This window comes from Salmo trutta, chromosome 4 (assembly GCF_901001165.1).
Source record: "Salmo trutta chromosome 4, fSalTru1.1, whole genome shotgun sequence".
NCBI lineage: Eukaryota > Metazoa > Chordata > Actinopteri > Salmoniformes > Salmonidae > Salmo > Salmo trutta.
The window spans coordinates 73,059,172-73,072,760 of NC_042960.1; the positions used below are offsets into that span (position 1 = coordinate 73,059,172).

The 13,589-nt window shown below is 42.7% G+C and overlaps 1 protein-coding gene across 1 annotated transcript in view; it reads right to left on the reverse strand.

The window, feature by feature from the left end:
• Positions 1-13,589, reverse strand: part of LOC115193092 (anoctamin-2) — a gene marked incomplete at its 5' end in the record, with an annotated part of 123,495 nt that overhangs the window by 36,158 nt on the left and 73,748 nt on the right. The window contains one exon of the mRNA XM_029752074.1: positions 12,130-12,204. Coding sequence (XP_029607934.1) covers positions 12,130-12,204 — 75 coding nt within the window. The remainder of the gene's footprint in view (positions 1-12,129; positions 12,205-13,589) is intronic.

Consider the following 13,589-nt stretch of genomic DNA (forward strand, 5'->3'; position numbering starts at 1 on the left):
TTGGCTAGTTGAGAACAGAGTTACACATGGAATAAACAAACATACAATCAATAATACAGTAGAAAAATCTATATACAGTGTGTGCAAATGAGGTAGGATAAGGGAGGTAAAGAAATAAATAGGCCGTAGTGGCGAAGTAATTACAATATAGCAATTAAACACTGAAATGGTAGATGTGCAGAAGATGAATGTGCAAGTTGAGATACTGGGGTGCAAAGGAGCAAGATAAATAAATAAATACAGTATGGGGATGAGGTAGATTGTATGGGCTATTTACAGATGGGCTATGTACAGGTGCAGTGATCTGTGAGCTGCTCTGACAGCTGGTGCTTAAAGCTAGTGAGGGAAGTAAGAGTCTCCAGCTTCAGAGATTTTTGCAGTTTGTTCCAGTCATTGGCAGCAGAGAACTGGAAGGAGAGACGGCCAAAGGAGGAATTGGCTTTGGGGGTGACCAGAGAGATATACCTGCTGGAGCGCGTGCTACAGGTGGGTGCTGATATGGTGACCAGTGAGCTGAGATAAGGCGGGGCTTTACCTATCAGAGACTTGTAGATGACACCTTACTGTGAAATGCATACTTACAAGCCCTTAACCATCAGTGTAGTTCAAGAAGAGTTAAGAAACTATTTACCAAATAAACTAAAGTAAAAAATAATATAAATTAAGAGAATAACATAACAATAACGAGGCTATACACAGGGGATACCGGTACCGAGTCAGTGTGTAGGGGTACAGGTTAGTTGAGGTAATTTGCACATGTAGGTAAGGGTGAAGTGACTACGCATAGACAATAAGTAGCGAGTAGCAATGGTGTACAAAACAAATGGGGGGGATGATAGGGTTAATGTTAGGGTGAGGGCTAGTGTTAGGGTGAGGGTTAGTGTTAGGGTGAGGGTTAGTGTTAGGGTGAGGGTTAGTGTTAGGGTGAGGGTTAGTGTGAGGGTGAGGGTTAGTGTTAGGGTGAGGGTTAGTGTTAGGGTGAGGGTTAGTGTTAAGGGGAGGGTTAGTGTTAGGGTGAGGGTTAGTGTTAAGGGGAGGGTTAGTGTTAAGGGGAGGGTTAGTGTTAAGGGGAGGGTTAGTGTTAATGGGAGGGTTAGTGTTAATGGGAGGGTTAGTGTTAGGGTTAGTGTTAGGGTGAGGGTTAGTGTTAGGGTGAGGGTTAGTGTGAGGGTGAGGGTTAGTGTTAGGGTGAGGGTTAGTGTTAGGGTGAGGGTTAGTGTTAGGGTGAGGGTTAGTGTTAGGTTGAGGGTTAGTGTTAGGGTGAGGGTTAATGTTAGGGTGAGGGTTTGTGTTAGGGTGAGGGTTTGTGTTAGGGTGAGGGTTTGTGTTAGGGTGAGGGTTTGTGTTAGGGTGAGGGTTTGTGTTAGGGTGAGGGTTAATGTTTGGGTTAGGGTGAGGGTTAGTGTTAGGGTGAGGGTTAGTGTTACGGTCAGGGTTAAAACAAATGGGGGTGGAGAGGGGGGTAAATGTAATAGTCCAGTGGCCATCTGATTAATTGTTCAGCAGTCTTATGGCTTGGGGATAGAAGCTGTTAAGGAGCATTTTGGTCTTAGACTTGGGGCTCCGGTACCGCTTGCCCGTGCGGTAGCAGAGAGAACAGTCTATGGCTTGGGTGACTGAAGTCTCTGACAATTTTATGGGCTTTCCTCTCACACCACCTATTATATAGTTCCTGGATTGCAGGAAGCTTTGCCCCGGTGACGTACTGGGCTGGTCGCACTACCCTCTGTAGCGCCTTACGGTCAGATGCTGAGCAGTTGCTGTACCAGGCAGTGATGCAACCGGTCAGGATGCTCTCGATGGTGCAGCTATTTCTGAGGATCTGGGGACCCATGCCAAATCTATTCAGTCTCCTGAGGGGCAAAAGATTTTGCCGTGCACTCTTCACAACTGTCTTGATGTGTTTGGACCATGATAGTTCGTTGATGATGTGGACACCATGGAACTTGAAACTCTTGACCCGCTCTGCTACAGCCCTGCCGATGTTAATGGGGGCCTGTTCGGCCCGACTTTTCCTGTCATCCACGATCAGCTCCTTTGTCTTGATCACATTTAGGGAGAGGTTGTTGTCCTGGCACCACACTGCAAGTTCTCTGACCTCCTCCCTATAGGCTGTCTCATCATTGTCCGTGATCAGGCCTACCACTGTTGTGTCGTCAGCAAACTTAATGATGGTGTTGGAGTCGTGTTTGGCCACACAATCGTAGGTGAACAGGGAGTACAGGAGGGGACTAAGTACACACCCCTGAGGGGCATGAGTGTTGAGGATCAGTGTGGCAGATGTGTTATTGCCTACCCTTACCACCTGGGGGCGGCCCCTCAGGAAGTCCAGGATCCATTTGCAGAGAGAGGTGTTTAGTCTCAGGGTCCTTAGCTTAGTGATGAATTTCATGGGCACTATGGTGTTGAACGCTGAGCTGTAGTCAATGAACAGCATTCTCACATAAGTGTTCCTTATGTTGTGGTGTGCAAATTGGTGTGGGTCTAGGGTATCCGGGAGGATGCTTTTGATGTGAGCCATGACCAGCCTTTCAAAGCACTTTATGGCTACTGACGTGAGTGCTATGGGGCGGTAATCATTTAGGCAGGTTGCCTTCGCTTCATTGGGCACAGGGACTATGGTGGTCTGCTTGAAACATGTTGGTATTACAGACTCAGTCAGGGAGAGGTTGAAATGTCAGTGAAGATACTTGCCAGTTGGTCAGCGCATGCTTTGAGTACACGTCCTGGTAATCCGTCTGGCCCTGCGGCTTTGTGAATGACCTGTTTAAAGGTCTTACTCACATTGGCTACCGAGAGTGTTATCACACAGTCATCCAGAACAGCTGGTGCTCTCCTACATGTTTCAGTGTTGCTTGCCTCGAAGCGAGCATGAAAGGCATTTAGCTCGTCTGGTAGGCTCGCGTCAGGGTTTCCCTTTCTTGTCCGTTATAGTTTTCAAGCCCTGCCACATCCGACGAGTGTCAGAGCCGGTGTAGTAGGATTCAATCTTAATCCTGTATTGACGCTTTGCTTGTTTGATGGTTCGTCGGAGGGCATAGTGGGAATTCTTATAGGCGTCTAGATTAGTGTCCTTCTTGAAAGCGGCTGCTCTAGCCTTTAGCTCAATGCGGATGTTGCCTGTAATCCATGGCTTCTGGTTGGGATATGTACGTGCGGTCACTGTGGGGACGACGTCGTCGATGCACTTATTGATGAAGCTTGTGATTGAGGTGGTATGCTCTTCAATGCCATTGGATGAATCCCGGAACATATTCCAGTCTGCGCTAGCAAAAACAGTCCTGTAGCGTAGCATCCGCATCATCTGACCACTTCCGTATTGAGCGAGTCCTGCTTTAGATTTTGCTTGTTAGCAGGAATCAGGAGGATAGAATTATGGTCAGATTTGCCAAAGGGAGGGTGGGCGAGAGCTTTGTACTCATCTCTGTGTGTGGAGTAAAGGTGGTCAAGAGTTTTATTCCTCTGGTTGCACGTGACATGCTGGTAAAAATTTGATAAAACTGATTTAAGTTTGCCTGCATTAAAGTTCCCGGCCACTAGGAGCGCCACTTCTGGGTGAGCATTTTCTTGTTTGCTTATGGCCTTATAGAGCTGGTTGAGTGCTGTCTTAGTGCCAGCTTCAGTCTGTGGTGGTAAATAGACGGCTAGGAAAAATATAGATGAGAACTATTGGTAGATAGTGTGGTCTACAGCTTATCATAAGTCACTCTACCTCAGGCAAGCAATATTAATATTATACGTTGCGCATCAGCTGTTATTGACAAAAAGACACACCCCCACCCCTCGTCTTACCAGACGTAGCTTCTCTGTTCTGCCGGTGCATGGAAAATCCCACCAGCTCCATATTATCCGTGTCATCGTTCAGCCACGTGTGAAACATAATATATTACAGTTCTTAATGTCCTGTTGGTAGGATAAATAATAATTGTAGGTCATCAATTTTATTTTCCAATGATTGCAGGTTTGCAAGTAGAATTGACGGCAGTCAGAGTTTACTCGCTCACCTACGGATTCTCAAAATGCCCAATCTGCATCCTCTTTTCTTCACGCAAATGACAGGGATCTGGGCCTGTTCCCGGGAAAGCAGTATATCTTTCTCGTCTCACTCTTTAAAGGAAAAGGCTTCTTCCAGTTCGTGGTGAGTAACCCCAGTTCTGATGTCCAGAAGTTATTTTCGGTCATAAGAGACGGTAGCAGCAAAATTATGTACAAAATAAGTAAAAAAAATAATTTACAAACAACGCAAAAAAAACGAACAAATTAGCGCAATTTGTTACGGGCTTGTAAAATGTCAGCCATCCTCTTCGGCGACATCTCATCATTACTAACTTGTATTAGCATTGTTAGCTATCTAGCTATCGTTACTAGCTTTTATTTGCATTAATAGCTAGCTAGCTATCGTTACTTGTCTGTATTAGCAATGTTAGATAGCTAGACATCGTTACTAACTTGTATTAGCAAATGTCCTGTGGTACTCTGTGATTGTCCAGTGGTAGTCCTGTGGTATTCATGGGAAATGTAAACCAGAAAGTACCACAAAAATCCATGATTGAGTCTTTGAGTCTTTCAATGAAGAGATTGAGATAAAACTGTCCAGTTTGAGTGTTTGTTGCAGTTTGTTCCAGTCGCTAGCTGCAGCGAACTGAAAAGACGAGCGACCCAGGGATGTGTGTGCTTTGGGGACCTTTAACAGAATGTGACTGGCAGAGCGGGTGTTGTATGTGGAGGATGAGGGCTGCATTAGATATCTCAGATATGGGGGAGTGAGGCCTTAGAGGGTTTTAGGAATAAGCATCAACCAGTGGGTCTTGCGACGGGTATACAGAGATGACCAGTATACAGAGGAGTACAGAGTGCAGTGATGTGTCCTATAAGGACCATTGGTGGCAAATCTGATGGCCAAATGGTAAAGAACATCTAGTCGCTCGAGAGCACACTTACCTGCCGATCTATAAATTATGTCTCCGTAATTTAGCATGGGAAGGATGGTCATCTGAATCAGGGTTAGTTTGGCAGCTGTTGTGAAAGAGGAGCGATTACGATTGAGGAAACCAAGTCTAGATTTAACTTAAGCCTGCAGCTTTGATATGTGCTGAGAGGAGGACAGTGTACTGTCTAGCCATACTCCCAAGTACTTCTATGAGGTGACTATGTCAAAACTCTAAACCCTCAGAGGTAGTAATCACACCTGTGGGGAGAGGGGCATTCTTCTTACCAAACCACATGACCTTTGTTTTAGAGGAGTTCAGAACAAGGTTAAGGGTAGAGAAAGCTTGTTGGACACTAAGAAAGCTTTGTTGTAGAGCATTTAACCTGTTAGGGCTAGGGGGCAGTATTTACACGGCCGGATAAAAAATTTACCCGATTTAATCTGGTTACTACTCCTGCCCAGTAACTAGAATATGCATATAATTATTGGCTTTTGATAGAAAACACCCTAAAGTTTCTAAAACTGTTTGAATGGTGTCTGTGAGTATAACAGAACTCATATGGCAGGCAAAAAAAATGCAGGAAGTGGCCTGTCTGACAAGGTGTTGTTGTTCTTGCCTCTGTTTATTGAAGAGTCAGGATCTTAGCTGTAACGTGACCCTTCCTACGGCTCCAATAGGCTCTCAGAGCACGGGAAAAAGCTGAACGATGTTGAGGCAGCCCCAGGCTGAAACACATTATCGCGTTTGCCAAGTGGCCGATCAGAGGACAAAGGAATTAGGTGCGTGCCCGAGTCGACCCAGTGATATATTTTCTTTCGGCTGTTTACCTAATTGCAGATTCCCGGTCGGAATATTATCGCTTTTTTACGAGAAAAATGGCATAAAAAAATGATTTTAAACAGCGGTTGACATGCTTCGAAGTACGGTAATGAAATATTTAGAAATCTTTTGTCACGAAATGCGCCGTGCGCGTGACCCTTATTTACCATTCGGATAGTGTCTAGAACGCACGAACAAAACGCCGCTGTTGGAACATAACTATGGATTATTTTGGACCAAACCAACATTTGTTATTGAAGTAGAAGTCCTGGGAGTGCATTCTGACGAAGAACAAGAAAGGTAATCAAACTTTTCTAATAGTAAATCGGAGTTTGGTGAAGGCTAACTTGCTGGGTGTCTAAATAGCTAGCCCTGTGATGCCGGGCTATCTACTTAGAATATTGCAAAATGTGCTTTCACCGAAAAGCTATTTTAAAATCGGATATATCGAGTGCATAGAGGAGTTCTGTATCTATAATTCTTAAAATAATTGTTATGCTTTTTGTGAACGTTTATCGTGAGTAATTTAGTAAATTGTTAGTGAATTTGCCGGGAGTTTGCGGGGGGTATGCTAGTTCTGAACGTCACATGCTAATGTAAAAAGCTGTTTTTGATATAAATATGAACTTGATTGAACAAAACATGCATGTATTGTATAACATAATGTCCTAGGTGTGTCATCTGATGAAGATCATCAAAGGTTAGTGCTGCATTTAGCTGTCTTCTGGGTTTTTGTGACATTATATGCTAGCTTGAAAAATGGGTGTCTGATTATTTCTGGCTGGGTACTCTGCTGACATAATCTAATGTTTTGCTTTCGTTGTAAAGCCTTTTTGAAATCGGACAGTGTGGTTAGATTAACGAGAGTCTTGTCTTTAAATAGCTGTAAAATAGTCATATGTTTGAGAAATTGAAGTAATAGCATTTCTAAGGTATTTGAAAATCGCGCCACAGGATTCAACTGGCTGTTACGTAGGTGGGACGATTTGGTGCCACCTAGCCCAGAGAGGTTAACACAGAATCCGGGGAGGGGTCAGCTGAGTATACGACTGTATCATCTGCATATAAATGGATGAGAGAGCTTCCTACTACCTGAGCTGTGTTGTTGATGTAAATTGAGAAGACCGTGGGGCCTAGGATTGAGCCTTGGGGTACTCCCTTGGTGACAGGCAGTGGCTGAGAGAGCAGATTTTCTGACTTTATTCACTGCACTCTTTGAGAGAGGTAGTTAGCAAACCAGGCCAAAGACCCCTCAGAGACACCAATACTCCTTAGCCGGACCACAATAATGGAATGGTCTACCGTATCAAAAGCTTTGGCCAAGTCAATTAAAATAGCAGCACATCATTGATAAGAATCAAGGGCAATGGTGACATCATTGAGGACCTTTAAGGTTGCAGTGACACATCCATAACCTGAGCGGAAACCAGATTGCATACCATAGAGAATACTATAGACATCAAGAAAGCCAGTCAGTTGATTATTGACAAGTTTTTCCAACACTTTTGATAAACAGGGTAAAATAGAAATAGGCCTATAACAGTTAGGATCAACTTGATCTCCCCCTTTCAATAAAGGATGAACCGTGGCTGCCTTCCAAGCAATGGGAACCTCCCCAGAAAGGAGAGACAGGTTAAAAAGGTCAGAGATAGGCTTGGTGATGATAGGGGCAGCAAGTTTCAGGAGCTCCACTAGCACCTCAGACTCAGTGACTGCCTGCAGGGAGAAACTTTGTAGCGAGGCAGGGGAAAAAGAGGGAGAAGCATCGGGGATAGTCACATTACAAGGGGTGGGAGATGAGAAAATGTTGGACGGGCAAGGAGGCATGGCTGAGTCAAATAGGAATCCTGATTAAAGAGCTCAGCTATGTGCTTCTTGTCAGTAACAACCACATCATCAACATTAAGGGACATGGGCAGCTGTGAGGAGGAGGGTTTATTCTCCAGGACTTTAACTGTTAGACTCACAGAGAGAGAAATTCTCCTTTAAGTAACTAACTTTGACCTTCCGGAAAGCCTGAGTGCACTTACTTCTCATTTGCCTGAACGAGAGCCAGTCAGTCTGAGTATGCATGTGCCGAGCCTTTTGCCAAATGCAATTCTTGAGGTGGAGTAACTCTGCAAGATCACGGTCGAACCAGAGGCTAAACCTGTTTTTAATTCAAAATTTCTTTATGGAGGCGTGTTTGTCAACAATGCCACTGAAAATATCAAAAAAGAAGGTCCAAGTGTCTCGACAGAGGGGATCAAGCTGATTATATACCATTTTACAGAGGCCAGTTCATGAAGGAAGGCTTGCTCATTCAATTTTTTTAGCAAGTGTCCATGACAAATTAGGACAGGTCGTTTCACTGAGCAGCCATTTTGAACACGGGCTGTAAAACAGTGATCACTAAGTTCATTACAGAAAACACCAGACTGATACCTATCAGGATTATTTTTGAGGATAACATCAAGGAGAGTAGCCTTTTCTGGGTGTTTGGAGTCATACCTTTTGGGATTGGTAATAATCTGATAAAGATTTAGGGAGTCTCATTGCTTTAGGACTTGGTTCAGGTGGTTTAAGCATGTCCCAGTTTAGGTCACCTAGCAGGACAAATTCAGACTTAGTGTAAGGGGCCAGGAGAGAGATTAGGGCAGGTAGGGTACAGGCCGGTGCTGATGGAGGACGATAGCATCCAGCAACAGTCAACAAAGAGCTATTTGAAAGTTTAATACTTAAGTTTAATACTTAAAAATTGTTTGTGGACAGACTTGGTGGAGACATCTGAGCACTGAAGGTGATCCTTGGTAAAAATTGCCACTCCCCCACCTTTGGAAGATCTGTCTTGCTGAAAAAGGTATAACCAGAAAGGTTAACATCAGTATTCAAAACACTCTTCCTTAACCACGTGTCAGTAATGACCAACACATCTGGATTGGAGCTGTGAACCCACACTTTCAATTGATCCATTTTAGGTAATAAGCTTCTAGTGTTAACGTGCAGAAAACCCAGGCTTTCACGAGAGCAGAAATCAGTGATATCAGAGCACCAGTCAGAATTGGGGCTAGCAACAGTAGATGGGCCAGGGTGTACATGCACATTTCCAGATATGATCAGCAGTAATACAATCAAGGCACGGCAGAGGACAGGGAGACCTCTGCAGTGCTGATTTATAACATCTGAATGTGCATCAGATGGTAACAAGATCATATTGTACATCAATTTCATCAGGTAACATGAACACAAAGCCAGTGAGAGGTGGTTAGAATAGGATGGGAGGCCAAAAGTCTGTTTAACCAATAGAGAGTCAGAGTCCCGAGTGTGGGAACAAACAGTCTGTCCCACGGATTGGTAAAGAATGTTTGTAGTCAACAAAGCCCCCAGGAGTCATGAGGCAAATAGCAAAATGCACAAGAAAATGTTTAAATATATAAAGACATTATACAATATATTGGGCCAGCGTTTAGAGCCTTTGCTGTTTGTAACTACTAGTGATAGAAGTATAGAAGGATGGGGATATATAGAGTGATATTAGCGGTATAGAAGAATAGAATGGTAATTAGTGGAATAAAAGTAAATAGCGGCAGAGGTATGGAGTGATAGATTGAGGTATAGCAGGATAATTAGAGGTATAGAAGGATAGAGGGATTGACGTATCAAAGATAGTAAGAGATAGAAGTACAAAAGGAAAGAGAGGGATAGAGATATAGAAAGATAGGTTGAAAGATATAGGTATTGATTGAGGTATAGAAGGATAGAGTGCTAGATAGAGGTATAGAAGGGAAGAGTAATATTTAGAGGAATAGAGTGATATATACATGTATAGAGTGATGAGGTGTAGAAGGATAGATTGATAGATTTATAAAAAGAGAGTGATTATAAATGGAGGTATAAATTGATACTTAGAGGTATAGATGGACAGAGTGCTAGATGGGGGTATAGAAGGATAGAGTGCTAGGTAGAGGTATAGAAGGATAGAGTGCTAGGTAGAGAAGGATAGAGTGCTAGGTAGAGGTATAGAAGGATAGAGTGCTAGGTATAGAAGGATAGAGTGCTAGGTAGAGGTATAGAAGGATAGAGTGCTAGGTATAGAAGGATAGAGTGCTAGGTAGAGGTATAGAAGGATAGAGTGCTAGGTAGAGGTATAGAAGGATAGAGTGCTAGGTAGAGAAGGATAGAGTGCTAGGTAGAGGTATAGAAGGATAGAGTGCTAGGTAGAGGTATAGAAGGATAGAGTGCTAGGTAGAGGTATAGAAGGATAGAGTGCTAGGTGGAGGTATAGAAGGATAGAGTGCTAGGTAGAGGTATAGAAGGATAGAGTGCTAGGTAGAGAATGATAGAGTGCTAGGTAGAGAAGGATAGAGTGCTAGGTAGAGGTATAGAAGGATAGAGTGTTAGGTAGAGGTATAGAAGGATAGAGTGTTAGGTAGAGGTATAGAAGGATAGAGTGCTAGGTGGAGGTATAAAAGGATAGTGTTAGATGGGGGTATAGAGGGATAGAGTGCTAGGTAGAGAAGGATAGAGTGCTAGGTAGAGAAGGATAGAGTGCTAGGTAGAGGTATAGAAGGATAGAGTGCTAGGTAGAGGTATAGAAGGATAGAGTGCTAGGTAGAGGTATAGAAGGATAGAGTGCTAGGTAGAGAAGGATAGAGTGCTAGGTAGAGAAGGATAGAGTGCTAGGTAGAGGTATAGAAGGATAGAGTGCTAGGTAGAGGTATAGAAGGATAGAGTGCTAGGTAGAGGTATAGAAGGATAGAGTGCTAGGTAGAGGTAGAGAAGGATAGAGTGCTAGGTAGAGGTATAGAAGGATAGAGTGTTAGGTAGAGGTATAGAAGGATAGAGTGCTAGGTAGAGGTATAGAAGGATAGAGTGTTAGGTAGAGGTATAGAAGGATAGAGTGCTAGGTAGAGGTATAGAAGGATAGAGTGCTAGGTAGAGAAGGATAGAGTGCTAGGTAGAGGTATAGAAGGATAGAGTGCTAGGTAGAGGTATAGAAGGATAGAGTGCTAGGTAGAGGTATAGAAGGATAGAGTGCTAGGTAGAGGTAGAGAAGGATAGAGTGCTAGGTAGAGGTATAGAAGGATAGAGTGTTAGGTAGAGGTATAGAAGGATAGAGTGCTAGGTAGAGGTATAGAAGGATAGAGTGTTAGGTAGAGGTATAGAAGGATAGAGTGCTAGGTAGAGGTATAGAAGGGTAGTGCTAGATGGGGGTATAGAGGGATAGTGATATTTAGAGGTATAGAGTGATAGTGATATTTAGAGGTATAGAAGGATAGTTATAATTAGAGGTATAGAAGGATAGTTATAATTAGAGGTATAGAAGGATAGTTATAATTAGAGGTATAGAGTGATAGTGATATTTAGAGGTATAGAAGGATAGTTATAATTAGAGGTATAGAAGGATAGTTATAATTGGAGGTATAGAAGGATAGTTATAATTGGAGGTATAGAAGGATAGTTATAATTAGAGGTATAGAAGGATAGTTATAATTAGAGGTATAGAAGGATAGTTATAATTAGAGGTATAGAGTGATAGTGATATTTAGAGGTATAGAAGGATAGTTATAATTAGAGGTATAGAAGGATAGTTATAATTAGAGGTATAGAAGCATAGTTATAATTAGAGGTATAGAGTGATAGTGATATTTAGAGGTATAGAAGGATAGTTATAATTAGAGGTATAGAGTGATAGTGTCATGACTTCAGCTGAAGTCGGTTCCTCTCCTTGTTCGGGCGACGTTCGGTGGTCGACGTCACCGGTTTTCTAGCCATCGCCGATCCACCTTTCATTTTTCCATTTATCTTGTCTTGTTTTCCTACACACCTGGTTTCAATTCCCCCAGTATTTGACGTGTATATAACCCTCTGTTCCCCCCATGTCTGTGTGTGGAATTGTTTGTTGTTTCGTGTATGTGCACGCTAGACTGGTTTGCGCTGGGTTATTTCAACCCCTATTGTGTGTAGTGTTCTTAGTGCCGTGTGTTTTTGTTCACTGAAATAAAAGGCTCCTTTGGCTACCCAGCCAGTTACGCATACCTAACAGATAGCTAGTTCTAGAGCTATGGATAGAGGTATAGAAGGATAGTTAAAATTGGAGGTATAGAGTGATAGTTATAATTGGAGGTATAGAGTGATAGTTATAATTGGAGGTATAGAAGGATAGTTATAATTGGAGGTATAGAAGGATAGTTATAATTGGAGGTATAGAGTGATATTTATAATTGGAGGTATAGAAGGATAGTTATAATTGGAGGTATAGAAGGATAGTTATAATTGGAGGTATAGAAGGATAGTTATAATTAGAGGTATAGAAGGATAGTTATAATTAGAGGTATAGAAGGATAGAATGATAGAGTGATGGATAGGGGTAAAAAAGGAAGTGTGGTAGTGACAGTACCATCATTAGAATGACTGACACGTTGATCATGTATCCTGGCAACCGATCCTCCAAGGTCAATGACTCTTGCTCCCTCTGCCAGAGGAATGAACACACACACACACACACACACACACACACACACACACACACACACACACACACACACACACACACACACACACACACACACACAGATAGACAGATTGTTAATACAGCTAGATCACAGTAACCATTGTGAAAACGTTTAGATTACCATAACTACCACGGTGAACACATCTAGATCACAGTAACCATGGTGAATACAGCTAGATCACAGTAACCATGGTGAACACAGCTAGATCATGGTGAACATAGCTAGATCACAGTAACCATGGTTATTGAAGCTAAATCCCAGTAACCATGGTGAATACAGCTACATCACAGTAACCATGGTGAATACAGCTAGATCCCAGTAACCATGGTGAATACAGCTAGATCCCAGTAACCATGGTTATTAAAGCTAAATCCCAGTAACCATGGTTATTAAAGCTAAATCCCAGTAACCATGGTGAATACAGCTACATCACAGTAATCAGGGTGAATTTTTAGAAACTGTTCTTCGTCCTGTAAGCATGGCAACACAGAAGGTTGTGGGTTCGCAGACCACTGTGTGCAAGAGTAATGGTGGAAAGATCTCCTTTATAGTAAAGCATTGCATGAAACTATCATTGTATTTGCAGTTTCAAGAAAAAACTGCCATTCATAAGTATTATATGGACGTCTTGGTTTTAACTTAACAGCCCTTCACTGACAAGGAAGAAGGTTATTTATAGAGTGCAAGGTGGGTGGAAGGTTTTTATTTATAATTTTTTATTTATTTCACCTTTATTTAACCAGGTAGGCCAGTTGAGAACAAGTTCTCATTTACAACTGTGACTTGGCCAAGATAAAGCAAAGCAGTGCGACAAAAACAACAACACAGAGTTACACATGGGATTAACAAACATACAGTCAATAACACAATAGAAAAATCTATATACAGTGTGTGGAAATTTAGTAAGATTAGGGAGATAAGGCAATAAATAGGCCAGAGTGGCGAAATAATTACAATGAAGCATTAACATTGGAGTGATAGATGTGCAGATGATGGTGTGCAAGTAGAGATACTGGGGTGCAAAAGAGCAAAAATAAATAACAGTATGGGGGATGAGGTAGTTGGGTGGGCTATTTACAGATGGGCTGTGTCCAGGTGCAATGATCGGTTAGCTGCACCTACAGCTGATGATTGAAGTTAGTGAGGGAGATATGAGTCTCCAGCTTCAGTGATTTTTGCAGTTCATTCCAGTCATTGGCAGCATAGAACTGGAAGGAAAGGCGGCCAAAGGAGGAGTTGGCTTTGGGGATGACAAGTGAAATATACCTGCTGGAGCGCGTACTACGGGTGGGTGCTGCTATGGTGACCAGTGAGCTGAGAAAAGGCAGGGCTTTACCTAGCAGAG